Consider the following 20,092-nt stretch of genomic DNA (forward strand, 5'->3'; position numbering starts at 1 on the left):
ACAGTTTTGAGGCTCAAAATGACCTCATAAGCCCGAAAAAAAAACACTCATTTAAGGTATAATAATTATCATTCTGACACCGAACGTCAAATCTACAATATTTCTGTTTTACCTTTTCCTCAATCAATCTGCTCTTCAATTCTCTTCAATTCTTTCAGCCAAACGCTCTACATCACTATAAGATCTAACCAAAATGTTCATGATTCAAGATTCTACAAGGGGTTTCTGGCGATGAAAGAGATGGAAGGTTATGTCCAGAGAAACACACAATACATATGGGTTCATGTGATATGCTGATATCCTATATCCAGCAAGGCAAAATAGCATAATCTGTGTATGATTATGTAAATTCTGCATCTAGAAATTAATATAACCAACTAAAGAAAACGGGTGCTTTGGAAAGATGAACCAAAAGAAAATTTCTTAAAAGTAAATGGATACGCCATTCAAAGTTTCCCACCTTAAATACAAAATCCAGCTTCCTTCCTACTCTATCCATAACTTTAGCCTCCAAACAAAAAACCTACTTGCCTTGATTTCCCTACTCCTAGTCCTAATTAGAAGGTCAAGAGGTGGATTGGAGTGAGGGTCAGATGTTGGGTCAGCCGGATAATGTTAGCGGCTAACAAAACATTATGGGAGAAACGAAACCACAACCTTTTTAGTCCCCCTATGAATGATGAGTTTGGTACTGAGGCCAGAGAAAGAACTCAGCTGGCTGCTGCTGCTGCTGCTGCTGCTGCTGGGGCATCATCGCCATAGTCATCTGACTTGTTGCAATGTTAGGGTGCGATCCTGCTGAAGAATCCGAAGTAGTGCCATAGTAGTTATACGATTGGAACTGTTGGAGAAGGTTGTGATGATAAAGTGCTGCAGCATGATCATATGGAATTCCACAAGGGATGGTCTGAATTGGTTGCGCCATGGAATTAGCAAAATTGATGTTGTTGCTGTTGCTGCCACTGCTGCACTGAGAATTCTGCTGCTGCTGATCATGGTTGGTCACAGATGGTTTCTGCTCTTCCGATTCAAGAGAGATCTTTAAGCGCTTCGCTGAACCACCAACAGGAAGAGAACTCTTGCCAATAGCTTCTACATCATATCGATTCATCTCGAAATTTGTTACTGCATTGATGCCCCTAAACTTTATGGCTGCTATGTCATAGGCCTCTGCTGCTTCCTCTTCAGTAGCTGCCACCAGTTATAAAATGTGATGACACAATCTAAATGTGCATATGAACTCTTGTAGAAGAAAGAGTCGTCTATTGACAGACACTTCAACTCCTTATCTAAAGTCAGAATGTTTACCAAAAGTCCCTAGGTAAAGGTCTTTGTTCCCAGCAACACGGCCTATTCTTGCTTGCCAGCGACCTTGTTGATGATGCCTGCAAGAACAAATTACGTAGCAAATGAGCAAACCTTGTTTACGAAGCCGAAAAATAATACACAACACATGATCTTAAATAGGAATGACCAACAAACCAATTGAACATAGAAATACCAACCTTGTTACACCTCGGTACATAGAAGCTCCCCTTGAAAAACCACTACTTTTCCTGCAAACATTGGGAAGACTTGCTTAACTTACTGCAGAACAGACCAATAGTATTTCAGAAACAACATGCTAGGGGTTGAGCAAACCTTCTGAGGGAAGCAATGAATTCTTGCTTGGTCACAAGTTTCATGTCTTCCAGTTCTTTGCTGTAAGTTGAAACCTGAGAACATGAAAACCATCAGCTTAGTTTTTGACCTTCATAACGATTGGGATGCTAAATTGGTGTAGTAGCTTTAAAATTAATCCGTTCTGTGTATTACAGGAAAGTTGGTAGTCGCAGTAGGTCCCCAGTATTTCAGAGCAGCCAAATCATAAGCCCTTGCTGCCTTATCTTCCATGTCATATCCACCTGAAAATTAGAGTTCATTATAAATCCTTCTGTAATTGAAAGTAACTACGCGGGAACTGAACTTTCCTTGTACCAAGGAAACAAGGAAAAACAAATTGCGTAAAGTCTTACCCAAGTAAACTGTAGATCAGGACCAGTTGTTGAGTGACAGCAAGATTTCCACAATCCCACATTTTATGCAAAAGGTAAAACAAGATTAGAGCATCAGCTATAGTAGTCAATTTTTTCTGCTTAGTACAGCAGTCACTTAATATAATAATCAAAACACAATTAAACTAAGAAACATGTGCTTTGAATGTCATAGTCAGCTAAAATAGTGATATGGTCCCGTCCCCAATACCCTGTTCCCATTTTTTCACAAGATAACTATATGCTCAAGTAATCAAAAATTTTGGCGTTGTGTGGGGCACATCGAAAGCAAATAATAACTAATCTAACAGGCTAGTTTTAAGCATTAAAGAATTTATCAACTCCAGAGTTTTAAGCACCTTAGAATTTTCATAAATTTTGTACAAGGTACAAGCTTCCAATATCACTCAACTTTTTTGTCAGAGACCACCAAATTGTTTTCCCACCCAATTTACTTCATCACTATCCATAGGTATATGCTACTGCACATGAGATTCTGAGGTTCATGGGTGGCCCAGAATCTAGCAGCTAGCTAACTTTACCAGGCTACAGTCCAGCAAAGTCACTATCTACCAAGTTTAGGAGACAATAAAGGGATGCTGTATGTATCTATTTATGATAAAAAAATTTGAAGTGGGTGCTCCGGTCAAACCCCCAAGAACTTGTTGCAGAGATGAAAGCAAAAGCAAAAGTTAAAGCCAAGTTTCACAAGACCAAGTTTCATCGAGGTCTGCAAATTCAGGATCTGGTTGGCAATCTTGTCAATACACAAATCCAGAGTCTAATCTGTTTAACTGAGAGGGCAATGGACCGAAAGACCAGACAACAAAGCAATGCAAATTTAAACCCACATGAACATAATGGCAAAACGGCGGCCCATCTGATCAAATCAGTTTGATTGAAAGCAAGTAAAGAGAAGAAAGCAAGCTCAGAGCAGAAAATATCAAAGTACCATATTGTACCAATTAGATAACCATCAATCAATCATGTGAGACTAATGAAAAAGTATGCAAATTTGAATCCAGGGCCCCTCCCAGAAAAGTAGCAAAACCTCCAAGCGCCCCCATAATTAAAGGCTCCGCCTTTGAAAATTGCATGCAAGCTTCTTTTCAGTGCTAAAGTCCCTCAATGCATTATGTACATGATTTGTACTGTGCATAATAATCTAACATTCATAATTTCTCACTCTGAAAATGAATAATAATGCAGATTTGAGACAGAGAGAGAGTTAGACAGAGAGAGAAATAGGACCTTGACGTCCTTTCCTGGCCTGACCCTCTCTTCTACAGCTGTTATCCCAGAGATGCGCTTCATATCTACCCGTCCAACGATGTCTGTAGCAACCAAATACAAAAATCATATTTCTGAGTCAGAAACATAGAGACTCCTTGTACTATGCATGAATATGACCCAATACAAAATATGACCTCCTCCGTTCAGACTGGTGCATTCATCTTTTTTCCCTTGAATTAAACTAATCAATCACACTCACAAAGTTTAGTCAAACGAGGGATTGAAAGGCCCAAGACCCAGTTCTTCATTAAAACCTCAATATTATTATTCTTAGTATATGCATTGATTTCTCATATTATTTTTACCGAGAACAGAAAAAACCCAAATGAACCATGAACATTAAATCAGGTAGAAAACCCAGAAAGATTTAATTACCTAGTAACTCCTCTGTAAATTGAAGTCCTCTGCCCAAAAGTATCAGATATTTTCTTAGTGCTATCAGTGTCCACCGCAACAATAGCCTTTTCACGATTCGAGGTCTGAGTACTAGTATTCGTATTAGTGACCCCAAGAGACAAAGCATTGCTTGTGTTCGTTGCACCACAGCTCGAGAAACCCAACTCGTTCCCAATCGACTCAACCGAGTGACCCGTAAACTCGGCGCAAGCGAGCTGAGTCCTGGCCATGGAGGCCGAGTCCTCGACCTCGGAGCCCGAGTTAGCCGAAAAGGCTTGGAACCCAGTAATCGCCTTGAGATCCTGGTTCTGGTGGTGGTCACCAAAGTAGGCCGAGCCCTGGTCGTAGATTTGGGTCAGCGACGAGTCCTGCGTCTCCGTTTGGCTATCGGCGTAGCGCACCATGGAGTCTCCGAGAAAGTCCTCGAGCTTGGGAATCGGCTGGTTCTGGGTTTGTGGGTCGATGAAGCTCGCAAGCGAATCGGAGTGGGTCTGTTTCGTTTGCTGGTCTTCCTCGCCTTCCGTGTAGAACACTTCGGATTTCGGGTTCGTCCACCCTGAGAAAAACAAACAAATTATGGGTCTGATTATTACGTCGACATGCAGTTAGAGCTTTCTCAACTTTATCAGGCAAGCTGCTCGGTTTTCAACTCGGGTAAAAACTCGAGTCGGCCATTGATATGATTTCCGGGCCAACCAAACACAGCATAAGCTAAAAATTGCAAGGAGAGTTAAGTAGTGAATATGTTTAGATCATTTACCGTTGGCGTAGAAGTTGTCGAGGTAGTAATGAGGAGAGGGAGCAGTAACAGCGGCGGTATCGTAAGCCTGAGCGAAGGGAGACTCGGACTCGGAGGAGGACCTTAGCATTTCCATGGGGGACATTAAGGAGAAGGATAGCCAATTAGTCGCCGGAGCCATTTCTTTTAAATTCAAACTAGAAATCGGGCGTTTCGGTTTTTCTTTCGTCACCTCGCAATAAATCTGAAAGCACGAAGCAAAGCATGCACAGGATCACCACATTGGAACAAAATTAAATTTTTTTTCCCCAGGAAGAAACCAAAAAAAAAGAAGCAAGTAAAAACAAACAACCACTTGAGGTGGTGAAACTGATTCAATTTTTTTTTTTTCCTTCTTTCTTCTTCTTCTGCTCACCTTAAAAACTGAAACTGACTCAACGGTTACAGAGACTGTAATCTCATCTGGGTTTTTACGATAATCACGAAGCGGAAGGCAAGTTTCACTTGGAGGTTACTGGGCCTTGTAGTTGGCACAGAAGGGGGGAGTGATGAAATTACAGAGATAAGAGACCTAGAAACCCAATGCATGCAGAGCCATTTGGGTTTTTAAGCTATAGGGAGATAAACTTCTCAAGTGGGTTTTTTGGGAGGGATAGAAAGATAGATAGAGAGAATCTGAGAAGATGATGGGTTATAAACTTATAAGAAGAGAGAGAGAGAGAGAGAGAGAGGGAGAGGGAGAGGGAGTAAATAATGATAAGACTTTTGGGTGCTGGGGGAAGAGAAAAATGGTCCGAAACAAGGTTGCGAAAGATCCGGGCTGGGCGGAAATGGGAGAATTTTGTTAGGGTTTGTTTGTTTCTTTCGGCTGCCTCAGCTACCCTCTGGTAACTTTTTGTAAAATAAAACTTTTTTATTTTTTACCAAATGGGGCCTTTGTCACTCCCTTCAAACACTTGTCTTACATGCAGCTTTAACATAATAATCTATTCAGAGGCTATGTATCTCACTCAGATCTGGTCCACCTGGATGTATTTGACCCACCTCCCAAATTTCAAATTTTTTATGCCACCACATCTTCATTACTGTTTTCAACTTTTCTTTGCAAAATAAATTAAATAGTTATAAATTTTACGGTATGTTAATGTATCAATCTACGATTCTAAATGAGTTTTATCTATTCGGACAATAACACATTGTTAAATTTCTTGCTAGTCTATCACTATAAAAAGACAGTCTATAGTGATATTTGAATTATAAATATGCATTGTAATATATAACTTATACAATTCACGATAACAATAAAACTTAACAGACATCATACCTAACGAAACTTTACAACTAACACAATTAACGTTAACTATGAAAAATAAAAGTCCATACAATCTAAGTACAGGCAATGGCGGAGCTAGAATTTTAAAATAGGGTGGGCTAAAAAAAAATTTAATAAAGGTTTACTAATGCTTTAAATTATTATTTTTTCCCTAAGTTTTACTAGTAAAATGTTTTATTCTTTCCTTAAATTAAACCACATCATATATTAATTACATATTAAATAATCAAATAGCTAACTGATCCAAAAAAATCAACATTATAACGTTTGATAGAAATTCTATAACAAAAGTCTAAGACAAAAGAACATATCTACTCAAAGTATTAGCTTAACTAACCATAAATGCTCCACAAAACTCAGACGGCTCTTGATCTAGGGTTTTTCGATTTTCTTCTCGTCGGCGCTGGTTCGCCGTTTTGGGCTGCTGCCGGACGGGCTCTTGAATGCTAATGCCTAGGCGGCTTTTGGTGGGGAGTTTTGGCTCGAAGGTCTGCCGAATGGGTGGAGGTGGAGCCCAGATCTTTTTTCTGAGTCGAGGTCGAGTTGTACAGAGGCGGTGGGTTTGGCCATGAGCTTCTAGAACCTGTGGAGCAATCTTCGTCATGGGATTCCCAGAGCTGGAGGAGGCAGTGGCTATGGCGAAGTCGAAGCAGATCGTTCGTGGAGGCGCGGGGGCTTTGGTGGTTTGGTTGGATTGCTGTGGCAGCGTGGATATGGGGGATCTGGTCGGATCGAGAGGGCCCGGGTGGCTTGTTGGTTATGGGCAATCTCGTGGGGTGGTTGCGGCGGCGAAGTTTCTGGATGGTGGTGGTCGGCGACTACACCGAAGCTGTGCACAGATTTTGGTTTGGAGGTGGTGTTTGGGCTAGGCTTAGGGCACCCTTCTCTGCTGGGCCGTGAGCTGGACTTCCTCTCTTGGAGTTGTCCTTTTGGGCTTTTATTTTGGGATGGAGTGTTTTCCCTAGGTCCATTGCTATGTTTTAGTTTATCTAAATACAATAATTTCTTGTTTAGGAACCTATGCAGTTTTGTGCACTTTATGTACTTCTAGCGCCTCTAGGGTAGTACCGAAAGAGGACTCTCGCTATGACTACGTACTTAATTGTCTTACGAGTGGGTCTTTAGTTACGTACCATTGTGGGTACTACCACTAACTTCTTGTATTCTGCGGATGGGTATGTACCGGCCTATTTTGGCTTGTGATGCAATATATTGGAACTTGTTTTGGGTTTGATTAAAAAAAAAACATATCTACTCAAATTTTATCTTGTGCTCTTGAATAGAACCAAAAATCTTTAATTATTGAATTTGTATCATAATTCTAAGCCAACTCTTATTCTGACTTAATTTACCTAAAAAAAAGCAAGTTTTTTATGTGAATATGTCTCTTAAAACATAATAGAAAATAAAACACAACCAAATACTTCAAGCAAATAAATAACATAGATATGACAAAAAAAAATTAACATATGGGCTAACTTTAGAAATTTGAAGTGGGCTACTTTTTAATATTTAATTTTTTAAACTAAATTTAAGCTATAAATTAATGTTTTTTCAAATTTGGGGTGGGTTGTAGCCCAGCGGAGCCCGTGTGTAGCTACGCCTTTGAGTACAGGCGCTTTAAATTGAGCACCGCTGTCTAACAGATGTGACCGGAAGACATGCCACCAACCATAAGTTCCATAAAAATCTTTCACATTGGAGTTCATATTTTATCCATTGAAATATCATGGGTTAATTAGGAATGGACACAAGTTGTCAATTTGCCACTTCCTTATTATGTTGTTAGACATGTTACATCTTCTCAATATTTTGTTTTCTTGCTTCAGTTGATTCCGCAAGTTCTATTTAAAATTTTCATAGACTTCTCATCAATATATATCCTCTATTTGATGATATTTGTGTTGAAATTTTTGTTTGTAAGGTCCTTGTTATTGTTGCGGTACTAAATTATTCAATAACCAATGTCTTCTACCTATGTTTTATTTTTCTTTTAAATAAATTGTCAATTTACTCATTCTACATCTCTTTTTAATGTTATATCTAAGTTTGAGTTGCATCAATAGATCATATCCGTTTATTCATCTTTGTGAATAAATATGCATATTCAAACTATAAACCATACATAAGACTTTCTGCTAACTTTAGGCTCATGAGACCGGTTTCTTTGTTTTTTGAGTTTCTTGGCCTTCTGAGCACGGGGAGGGTGTAGAGAGGGAGGCAAGAAGCCAAGAACTATACTTTCAGAGAAGTAGCGGTTCAAATCTTATATGAATTTTGAGAGTAATTAGTTATGTTATTTGATTAAAATGAATTTGTAAAAACCTGACTCAGTGTATTGAGATTTTGTTATCGAGATTTGAAAGTGGTTGATTAATATAAAATAAATTTTCTTTTGGTAAAATAAAACACTATATGGCACATAGATGTCAAAAAGTGAAATTGACCAAAATGTTGGAAAGTTTGTACTGAATTCAAAGATTGATTCTACAACTATGTAAGGTACACCCAAAGTGGGACGTAATGTTTCACAAAAGTAACATGGAGAAAGCACCATTTTTACAAGTTAATTACACTCCATCCCATCTTATCAATCGAAAAAAAAAACTACACTCCATCTTTAATTGGTCAATGCAAGAATGAACTGTCAACAGTGCTGCTATCCTGTAAATATAGCCAATTAAGAACTTTTCTGCTGCTATAAAAAGTGACAAACTAAGAAGGAATAAAGGAAGCTCTAAGTTTTGGGGCTACAAATGAAAGAAGTGGGAGACAAGTGACCAAAAAAACCGGGAAACAATGAGCCCGATCATCAGGCAGGTTTTGCTTCCTCTCTGTGAAATAATTTGGATCCAAGGTCCCCCAGCTTTTAAGGGCAGTGATTTTGGCAGATTAATTTGCTTAAACCAGTGCCTGTATATTAACATATATTTACCTATGATGTAGCCACTATCCAGTAAATCTCTGCTGTTATTTTACTTTTACTAGTCAATTTATAGGTTATATTTTTTTACTAGTGTCTGGGAATAGTGACCATAAGAAGTGGAGTTTTGTCTGTTGAGGGACAACAATTTCGGAATTTATGCGCACGGGGGGTTGATGGTAACTCAAGGTAAAACCACTCGAATCACGCTTATGCATGTACGTGCTTAGTTTAAACGATTTGTCTGCCAACGATAGTTTATACTGCTCCTTTGAGGGATTTTGTTAGCCAAAATAATTAGAAAGTTTGACCATAAACGAACAGCTAATGTTATGACCATTGAGGACTAGCCAAAGCCAAAATGTTGGTGACCGTAGGCCGTAGGGCATATCAACAAATCTACATCCCGGCCACCTCTTTCCTTTGGAGAGTGTATTGTGTTCCTCTTCCTCACAAACTACATTCGCTTCAAGGCGATGTTGTGAATTTCAATACGGGTACCTCATCTGAACTTCCTTGCCTCTCTAAATTCAGGTTCAAAAGAAATGGATGTAGTAATTAATTTGTTGTTTGTAAAGTAAGTATGCTTAATTGTTTTAGTATTGGATGAGATTGATAATTGGTGTTGCAGTTTGAGTTTTTGCGCAATCAATTGATGTTTGCATGTTTATTAGTAAATTGACGCATGAAGTGTATTGAAAACACAAATAAATTTTAAAACAAGATAAAAGAAGAATAACAAAAGCTTGTGTAAACTACCCAACCCAAAATTGAGTCAAACCTATTTGGCTATTTCATTGATTTAAGTTCATATCCAGTTCTGTTTTGTGGTTAACAAACTTCACATAATTAATTGGTGCTCGAGTTGCATGCACGGTTGGAGCTGTAATTATTATTATTTTTTCAAATCAAATCGATTGGAGCTACAACTTAAAAATGAGCGCTTTAATAACTTTTGTACATATTTGAATTTTCTTAAAAAGCATGAGCTCTTAGAGTCCCAGTAATTAAATAATGGGAAAATTGTCGTGTGCAATTGATTGTGTGATTAATCGACTACAGGGCATTCATGAGCATCAATTCACTGCTGCTAGCTAGCTTTGACCAAATTACCGTTTTGGTCAAGATTTAGGCTACCTAGCTATAATCTTAATTCAGCCAGCCAGTAGTTTTAACTCTTAATTAATCTACTAGATTAATGCCCTCTACGGGGGTAGAGCTACTAATTTGGACTGGTCATACATACGAAACCAGTCCTCGCATAAAATTACAAGACGTAGAGTTTTGACCTACGCAAGCAAACCAGCAAAGTAGGTTTTGACGCTTCTGTTAGACTGTTTGAACAAAAACACTGATATATATATATATATATATATATATATATATATATATATATATATAACTTTGCTCAGGTGCGGATATCTGCACCTAAGAAAAAAAGGTGCGGATTTTCAGTTTTGACCTACTTTTTGATCATATTTACACATCTTAACCATTCAGTTTTTAGGTCCTAATGTATAGATCACATGTGCAAAATTTCAGCCAAATTGGTGATCATTAAGGCATCAAAAACTGCAATTTACACGAACGAACCGAATTTGCAGAACCGGAACCGTTCGTGTACATTGTTGTAAATTGCAGTTTTGGATGCCTTAACAATCACCAATTTGGCTGAAATTTTGCAGAGGTGATCTATACATTATGACCTAAAAACTGAACGGTTAAGATGTGAAAATATGATCGAAAAGTGGGTCAAAACCTAAAATCTGTACCTAAGAAAAACTGCGGACGTCCGTAGTGGAGAAGCGTTGTGTGTGTGTGTGTGTGTGTATATATATATATCTGCAAGTAATTAAAATATGGCACTTAGGGTTCTTTGCATGAGACGTGGCCTCACGCCCAGCTCGTTCATTTGCCAAGAGCGACAAACAGCAAGAGAAAAGAGAAGAGAAAATAGAGAGAGAAAGGGACACCTTATTCCTTCATCTAGGGTTTTCTACTTTCATTTTCATCAGCAAAAGAGGCACTGGTTTTGGTTGCTTTCAAGTAATTATATAAACACTGCATGCAATTTGATCGGTCATGTTTTTTTTTTTCGATAACAGAAAAAAGTAAAAGAAACTAAAAAATAAAATCTCTACTAACTCGGTAACTCCCCTTCCCAACTAATCCAAATAGAACGCTAGAGACACAGCAAGGAATAAGCATAAAAACCATACAGAATTATTTTGAGATTTATGAGCCAGCGAAGCGAGATGATCCTCCACGAAATTTGCCTCCTGGTAAATATGTCGAAATACAATGAAATTAAACTGATGAGACAATCATTTTACATCCTGTGTCAGAATCTGAATTCTCCATGGCACTTTGCATATTCCTTGAATGCAGTCAATCAACATCTTAGAGTCACCTTCGACCACAACATTAGCATGTTGATGAAGTAACACCATATGTAAATCATCCCTTAAGGCAGTTGCTTCTGCTACAAGAGCATTCATGATTCCTAACTTCTTATTAGCAGCAAACAAGGGATTATCATCTGCATTTCTAATAACAAAGCCAATAGTAGCAAAGCCATTACGAACAGAACCATCAAAGTTTAATTTAACTTGATTTGTATCAGGAGGCTGCCACTTGATATGAAAATATTTAGAAAATTTTGGAATCCTATTCTTAAGATTTGCCTTAGCATAATACGAACCTAGCACAATTGCCTGACAAAAACATTGGTGAGGAGATAACGTTAAGTTCGATCTGGAAAATTAATTTATTTCAAGAGTGCCCAATTGACCAAGCAAGCATTAAGATAGAAAGAAGATGTACTCTAGAGTCATCATTATTAGCTATATGATCAATCCAAGAGATGAAAGAGTTATTCCAGTTCAAAAGTGTAGAAGTAAGAGATCTAAACCACACATTTACGGCAAATTGACAATGTATGAATAAATGATCCACATATTCCATTTCATCTTAACAAAAGGAGCAAACTGCAGATATATGATGATTGTACCAAGAAACTCTATCTTTTGTTTTAAGACCATTCCTAATTAAAGTGCAAGCGAAGATTTTAACTTTAGGAGGTATATTTAACTTCCATGACTTAGTTAAGAGCGAAGTTCTAGAATGTTCAGGAACTTGTTGGATTTGCAACCAAGAAGCACTCTTAATAGTAAACTTACCCGAACCCGAAGGACCTCAAACAAAAGTATATGAAGTAGGATGAATAGGTAATGGAATTGCTATTATTTCATTAACAATATCATGTGGAAGAATGGATAAAAGGGCATCCTTATACCAAGTCATATTATGTATGAAATGATTAACTATAAGAGTCCAATCTATTGCTTCTTCGATCTTCTAGAATGATTGAAAACAAAGGAAAAGGAATAAGCCAATTAAAAGACCAGAATAAAATAGAATGTCCATCACCAACTATTCATCTCATTCCTTGAGTAAGAATATCCCTACCATCTAAAATACCTTTCCAAACCAAAGAATTAGAAGAATTCTTATGAACAGTAAGAAAATGACCATGCTTAAGATATTTTTTAGTGACTAGTTCAACCCATCAATTATCTGGCTGGGTTAAGATCTTCCATCCCAACTTAGCAAGGGCAGCTATGTTGAAAAATATAAGGTTGTCTAATGCCTAAACCTCCTTTTGACTTTAGTAAAAAAACTTGATTCCACCTTTCAAAAAAAAAAAACAAACTTGGTTCCAATCAATACGATATTGTGAATTGCCCCCAAAAAAATCTAAATATTCAATCTGTCTATAAGGGACTTCAGACATTTAAAACAAGACATACTATTTTAAAACAAGGCATGATATAATTAGGCATTCCAGAGAGATTAGCTTTTATTCGATTTGTCATGTGCAACTTCTCACTTTCTAAGTTTCTATATATAATACTTTGCTAGGCGACACATCGTCAACATTTTGTAATTATGCCACCACAATATTTTACTATCTAGCGAGAAAACTATCCTGTACGGTTTTTAATCATATGATAACTTCATGTAATTTTATCCTTGAATGCAACCGCTATCCATGAAGATGAAGATTAGGGACTTTAGTATAATTTTGTAGTTGTATATCATTGAGAAATAAGAAATGTTATCGAATGATTTCTTGCACTGTAGGGTTTATGATATTAATAATATTTATGAACATATGATAATTTCATCATTTCATGTATTTTGTTCTTGATTCTTACATTGATTTCATATTTCTACGAATGACGACATCAGTACAAACTTAGTTTAGAGTGATGTTTAGACAACACGGATCCGGAGGTCTATCTCCTACAGTTACAGACATATATGCATGTTGAAAACATGCGGGGGTGAGTGATCTTTGTAATGTATTCATGCAATGATGCAAGTGATTATAAAAGATGTAAAATCCAAATGCGTTCATATAGTTTAACCATAAATTCTAAATTGTGGGTGGCCATATATGTACACCTCCAATTTCTGATGACATGCTAGTCATGTGCTGGATGTGTGCGATGTGCGAAGAGGAGGTTGTATATTGCCAAGCTACTAGTTTTTGTACTATGTGATTACAACAAAGAAGTGAATACAGGGTTAATAATAGATCAAGAATAGTATAATCTCTTTTATTTCCCTAGGTGCGAAGTAGTATCCTTAACTATGATTTCGTCTTTCTTTTTGTGCGGGATCTAGCCATACTCAAAACTTGGGCTGTCAATGGGTTGTGTCGTGTCGGGTCGGGTCAATGTATTTGTCGTGTCGAAGATTACATAAATCCAACTTATTAATTAAAAGGGTTACCCGTTTCCAACCTGCTTAACCGATTTAATAAATAGGTCGATTCATGTTAGCCAAAATGACTCATTTAAGGGTTAACATTGTGACCCATTAACTAAAAAAAATGCATAAATTGATTAATTCACTAAAAACTCCACAAGACGAACAATATAAATAATTATATATAATTCATGGATAATTAAATTCAATAATGATGAAGGAAAATATTTCAAGTTTTCCAATCTTAGGATCAAGTACTCCCACATCCAAAATTTCAAAAAGAAATATAGCATAATCCATAATTAACGGTTATACGGGTTTACTTCGTGTTGACGGGTTGGCCATTATTAAATGGGTTATGACAGGTTAACATGCAGCCGACCCGCTTCTTAATAGTGCGGGTTTAACCTGTTTTATTTCTAGAGAATTTCGAGTCGTGTCAGAATTGTCGATCAACTCTACTCAAAACACAAATTTATCCCATTGAAAAATATTTTTCAAGTTTATATATACAAACAATCAAGAGTGCTAAGATTGTTTGTTAGAGGTGTGTTTCAGTTAAACCAAATCGATCAATGCCTAAAAGGGATTGGTGCTTTAATCCAAAATTTTTTGTTATTCTAAATTTGATTTCAACATTTGAAATCTTATTAACATCGTATTTTAAATTCAAAATTTACAAAATTTTTAAAATTAAAAGATTAATAAGTGTTTAAGTTGTATATTTTAGATGTATGTTCTGATTTCATCAATTGTTGTCATTTAACTTCCTACAAAAGTAAAATCTTAAATAGGTTATTGAATCAAGTAATTGGAACTTAATTAAACTCAAGTGCTGACTTTAAAAGCATTAAACTATGTGATGAATTCCATCACCAAGGAGAAGAAGTTGAATTGCCACCTTCAAGGCTTAAACGATCAACCTGTCTCTCTGTTAACATTACTATCAAAGTCAAGAAGGCAGTAGTTTTAAAAAAGCGAGTTCATACATCAAACAAGATCAAAGTATTCATCCTGATTCTGAAACAATCTTTTACATAATCAGAAATAACAAAAAGCGATAATAATTTATAGAACAGAAATGGGATAAGATTGACAATTAAAAAGAAAACCATTTCCGATTGAATTTTATCTCACAAGCGGTGAGCAAGTGGGTTCAAAACCAAACCTTTGGCAGACCAAGTTGGTTTTTTGTTTACAATTTTCTTGCTTGCTCATCCTTTTGAAACGGCATGTTACATCACACGTGGTGCACCAGACAAAAGGAATGTGAAAGAAAACTCATTACATATAAACAAACAAGTAGTAACCTTTGCATGCACTTAAAGTACACGTCTCAATTGCTAATAGCTAGCTACAATCCACAGTCACTATTCATTGCTTTGTTCATAAGTTAATACGATTTGTAAGTGACTTAACTAGAAGAACAAAATTCTGCTATCTTCCACTCATCATAGTTAAACATTATATGGATTTTGATCCACTCGAAATGCACGTGAGGATGTGATATGGAATAATATGGATGCATCATGGCAATTAGCATATGTATGAGTGTAGATATTTTCATATCAAAAACTTCATGCATGCGTGGATATTTTCATCCAACTCTTTTTCATTGAAAATTGAGGGTGGTTTTGTTGATAGTACTGAACGATTTTTGATATGACAAATTTTAATACAAACGATCGATATAACAATATAAAGTGTTTATACTCTTCAGTTTATCAACTATTTTTCCTTCCCTTAATATGGTTGGTGATTGTGATTCGATTGATGTACAATTATATAGAGAAACTTATAGCTGATAAGTTGTTATATATGTATACGTATGTACAAATCTATTCTTAGTCTCAACTTGTGAACATATGATTTTTATTGTACTTAATTTAAAAGTTATATATTGATACAAAATATTATTTCGAGATTGTGAATACCACCTTTGTGATTTTAAAATGTAAACAAACATAAATTGTAATTCCAACAAAAAACAATATATAATACCAATGTATAATGTGTTAGTAAACATTTTTCAATCGATTAGATTTTACTTCTCCTGCTCATATATTGAATTATGCTATCTTTTTTTAGCTGATTCAACTTTTTATTTTTAATAACAAAATAACATATACTTTGAAAAATTTTGAATTTTGAGATTTGTAGTTTGCTTTTATTTTTATTTTTTCTCTACATATTGTAAAAAGCTATTTCTTTGAACATATGGATAACTCTTTTCACACTTGAAAGTTGGAAATTCTCTCTTAATGATTTAAATCATCACCATTATCTACTCTATCATTGCATGCATGCTCTGGTGTGTAACTGTTGCAGCAAATAATTGAATGGTCGACCATATATGATGATGATCATCTCATTCTCATCTTCATCATTCTTATCTTAGGCTTCCCCTCCTTTCCCTTTATTAAAGATCCTTGATAGACTCGTGTACTCACTACTTTTTGACCTTTGACCGGCTAAAAGCACGTGCGCGGTATCTTTTATATCTCGGCGATTTCGGTGACGCACGTGCACTTAGGGGCAGAGGACCCGACAAAATCCCTAATCTAACTTAACCCCTAATCATGCTTAAATGTTAAACCTTTCTTTTTCATATTTTTCACTGACACTAAAATTTACTATTCCAATATTTAACTCAACGTAATTGTCCATTTGCTCACATTGGGTATGATATTCCTCCACGTTAATTGGGTGGGTGTCCTTAAACAAAAAGGAAAAAGAACTTGTTTATTGGGTGTGGGTTGAAATATTTCTAAGGTTCCAACACATTGCTGACAGTGATTAGGATGGCGCCTACTTTACACATGATGGAAGAAGAAGACCAAGTTATAATTTAAGGCGATGAGCTTATGATATCGTTCATCAACCTTGGAACGAGTACGACTCCACCGTCCACATTATACTCTATACTAAAACTCACCTCCTAAATTTTTGTTTAGTGGAGATTCCTGTTATTATCTTGGGATATTCTCTTGATGCTTATTGTATTTTGGAGTTTAGGCACAGTGTCTCTCTCATGTATTCTACGATTTAATTAAAGATCAAGGTTTGAGGGCAGCCATACTGGCCTTATTTTTTAAAAAAAAACTCACTCCCCAAATCTCTGTTCATTACTATTCATTACTATTTAATGAATAGTGATTGGGCGATTTTGCCCCAATATGTTGCAAGATTTACCTCTCTCTCTCGCATTGCTATCAGGGCTTGGCAACTAGTCATTGTCTATTTACTATTTAGAACCTTATCACAATACAAGTTCTTATAAGTAAATGCAACAACCCTAATTAGATGAGAAAATTAGTGTAAAACTCGAAACCCTAATTCACAAAAGAAATTCGAAATTCGAAACTTGAAACCCTAAATTTTGTTTTTCCATAAATGCATACCTATTTTGCCGTAATAAATAACCATGTTTGCATGTTTATTTGTGAAGAAAATCGTTCAAAAAAAAGAACAATAAGACACCGTTTACCTTGCTTAACTCAAGTGCTGAATACGAAAAATACCTCTTAAGTTGTCTTGTTGTATCATACAACTTCGGATATGAAAAGATCAAACCTTATTTCTCTTATAAAAAGTTTATACACTTGACGAGTTTTTATTGACCGGTCGTGCCAAGAGTTTTTATTGATCGGTCATGGCAATATATATGTTGTCAAATAGTCAATTAAAAGGCCTTCTAGTTAAATCGTGCACTCGCACCAACATGAATGGACGGCTGGATAACATTAAATACACTTTTTAGTTATTATAAAAAATGTTGACTATAAATGTCAAGAGCTGAGATTACCTAATAAGTGTTGAGTCACTTGTACCGCCGGTACATAGAAGAATTTTCAATAAAAAGATGATAAGTATGTTCGGCTGCACATGGTTGAAGTATTCCAAGGTAGAGAAGATGATGGGTGAAGCGAAGAATGATTTGAGGTCTAGGGTTTCAGAGTGCTTTCACTACAAAAAATATGTCTTTTTCCGATTGACTTTTTCTGACCAAATCCTTTTTTGGTCAGAAATGACATTATTTCCGACGGTAAACAACTTCTCGGAAAAAGTTTAGAGTGGGCTAAGAAATTATTATAAATTGGCTGCAAAAGTTCCGACCAAGTGTGATGTCGTCGGAAAATAAATGGTCATTTTCCGATAAGATTTTGTTTCGTTGGAAAGTCGTCGGAAATTATAGGTTTTATTTCCGACCATATTCACCGTCGGAAAAAAAAAAAAAAAAAAGTTAAAAGTAGCCAATACATACAGATTCCTGCATTTTTGTCTTCATATTCTTGCAAATTTGGTCATAACATATATAATGAAAAACTAGAAATAGGTTCATCATCATTCAATGCAACAAAGTATAGCCACCATTAGAAAGGTCATATAATAGTAAAAAAGTACATAGTAAGTCGTAAATTTTTTTTTTTTTAAGAAGCGAAATAAGAGCTAACTCTTTGCCCTTATTTGAAATTTTATTGATAAAAAAAAAATTACAAAAGGGAAGGGGGACTAGACCAAAACCACTCCCAAGGAACACAAAACAACAAAGAGATAGAATTCAAATTTATGTGAACACCAACATATACATTACAATGCACATTAATAGGCCTAAATTTTGCTAGTTGTTTTCAGATGTCTAGACTTCAACCTTGCCAAATGGACAGTACTGCAATCACAAAACAATTCATTATTCCTTCAACATAATAAACTTGGGTTGCTTGGGATGCCAGCACAAATGACGGAATTTTCTTAATTTTGAGCCATAAGTCTACAATTATGTACTTGACACATCTAACGAACGGTTTCTCAAGTATATGATCCAATGACACACTTACCCTTTGAAGCTTGTAGTGAACAAAAATAAAGTTATTAAGTATTAATTGGTTGACCAAGTGGATTAAAGTCATAACTATAACAAAATTTGTTGAATTTTGAACTCGAAGCCTACAATAATGTACTTGTCACATCTAATGGTCGGTGTCTCAAGAGTATGAACTGATGACATCCTTGCCTTTGAAATCTGAAGTGAACCAAAATATGGTTATTAGCATTAATTGATTGACCGAGTCGATCAAAGTCATAACTATGATGGAATTATCTAAATTTTGAATCCAAAGTCTATAATAATGTACTTAGCTCATCTAACGGACGATTACTTAAGTGTAAGATCCGATGACGTCCTTACCCTTTGAAGCTTGTAGTGACCTAAAATAGGGTTATTATGCCTTATCGATTGACCGAGCGGATCGACATCATAATGATGATGAAATTTTTTGAATTTTGAACCCGAAGCCTAAAATAATGTACTTGTCACATCTAATGATCGGTGTCTCAATTTAACTATCCAATGACGCCCTTACCCTTGGAATCTTGTAGTGCACAAAAATAAGATTATGAAGCATTAATTGGTTGACTGAGTGGATCGAAGTCATAACACAATATTTCTTCCTCAATAGGATATCTGTTCCTTAACAAGATATTTGTTCCTAGACGAGAAGGGTACCCTCCTAGACAAGATATATGCTTTTGGGGGAGATATTTCCCCCTAGACACGATATTTCTTCCTCAACAAGATATCTGTTCCTTAACAAGATATTTGTTCCTAGATGAGAAAGGTACGCTCCTAGACAAGATATATGCTTTTAGATGAGATATTTCCCCCTAGACACGATATTTCTTCCTCAACAGGATATCTGTTCCTTAACAAGATATTTGTTCCTAGACGAGAAGGGTACCCTCCTAGACAAGATATATGCTTTTGGACGAGATAGTTCCCCCTAGACACGATATTTCTTCCTCAACAGGATATCTGTTCCTTAACAAGATGTTTGTTCCTAGACGAGAAGGGTACCCTCCTAGACAAGATATATGCTTTTGGACCAGATATTTCCCCCTAAACACGATATCTATTTCTCAACAGAAAATATATGCTCTTTGACGAGATATTTTCTCCTAGATAAGATACATGGTTCTAGACGAGATATTCCATCATAGACAATATGTATGTTCCTCGACACCCCTCCTTGACAACATATATACTTCTAGATGAGAGGATACCCCCTAGACAAGATATATGCTTCTCGACGAGATATTCCCTCCTAGATACGATATTTGCTCCTCAATCATATATATACTCTTAGACGAGATATTCACTTCTACACAAGATATATGGTTCCTATTCTAACTTGTCAAGATATATGTTTCTCAACACTTCCTTGACAGCTTATATGCTCCTTGATACGATATTTCTTCCTCGACATAACATCTACTCCTGAACAAGATATCTTATTCTCGACGAGATATCCTGAATAAGTGGATATTATTCTATGCAATTGAACTTGTTTGATATAATTAGTCATATAACTGGACTACACGTACCTGCAAAGTCCATAAATCATCGTCTACAATATCCTAATTCACAATACACAATACCTAAAAATAAAAAACAATAATTGTTCCAAAAGAAAAAATACAAAATAATAATTAGGGTTTAGGATTTAGGGTATGGGGTTTGAAATTTGTATTAAAATAAAAAATAAAATAAAAAATTTAAGTTTGCCGCCACTAAAATTCTTCCCACTGCCTCAAATATTTGATCA

At 36.0% G+C, this 20,092-nt stretch overlaps 1 protein-coding gene across 1 annotated transcript; it reads right to left on the reverse strand.

Moving 5' to 3' along the window:
- Positions 1-394: 394 nt before the first annotated feature.
- LOC112185343 (AP2-like ethylene-responsive transcription factor AIL6) lies at positions 395-5,248 on the reverse strand. The gene is made up of 10 exons (XM_024323582.2): positions 4,877-5,248; positions 4,483-4,705; positions 3,702-4,278; positions 3,285-3,367; positions 2,016-2,024; positions 1,816-1,904; positions 1,642-1,715; positions 1,506-1,556; positions 1,309-1,385; positions 395-1,191 (listed from the first exon to the last, which is right to left on the reverse strand). Exons 2-10 carry the CDS (start codon positions 4,640-4,642, stop codon positions 671-673), a joined length of 1,641 nt encoding a protein of 546 aa, XP_024179350.1. The 5' UTR covers positions 4,643-4,705; positions 4,877-5,248; the 3' UTR covers positions 395-670.
- Between the last annotated feature and the right edge of the window lie 14,844 nt (positions 5,249-20,092).

Source organism: Rosa chinensis, chromosome 2 (genome assembly GCF_002994745.2).
Source record: "Rosa chinensis cultivar Old Blush chromosome 2, RchiOBHm-V2, whole genome shotgun sequence".
In the NCBI taxonomy this organism is placed as follows: Eukaryota; Viridiplantae; Streptophyta; class Magnoliopsida; order Rosales; family Rosaceae; genus Rosa; species Rosa chinensis.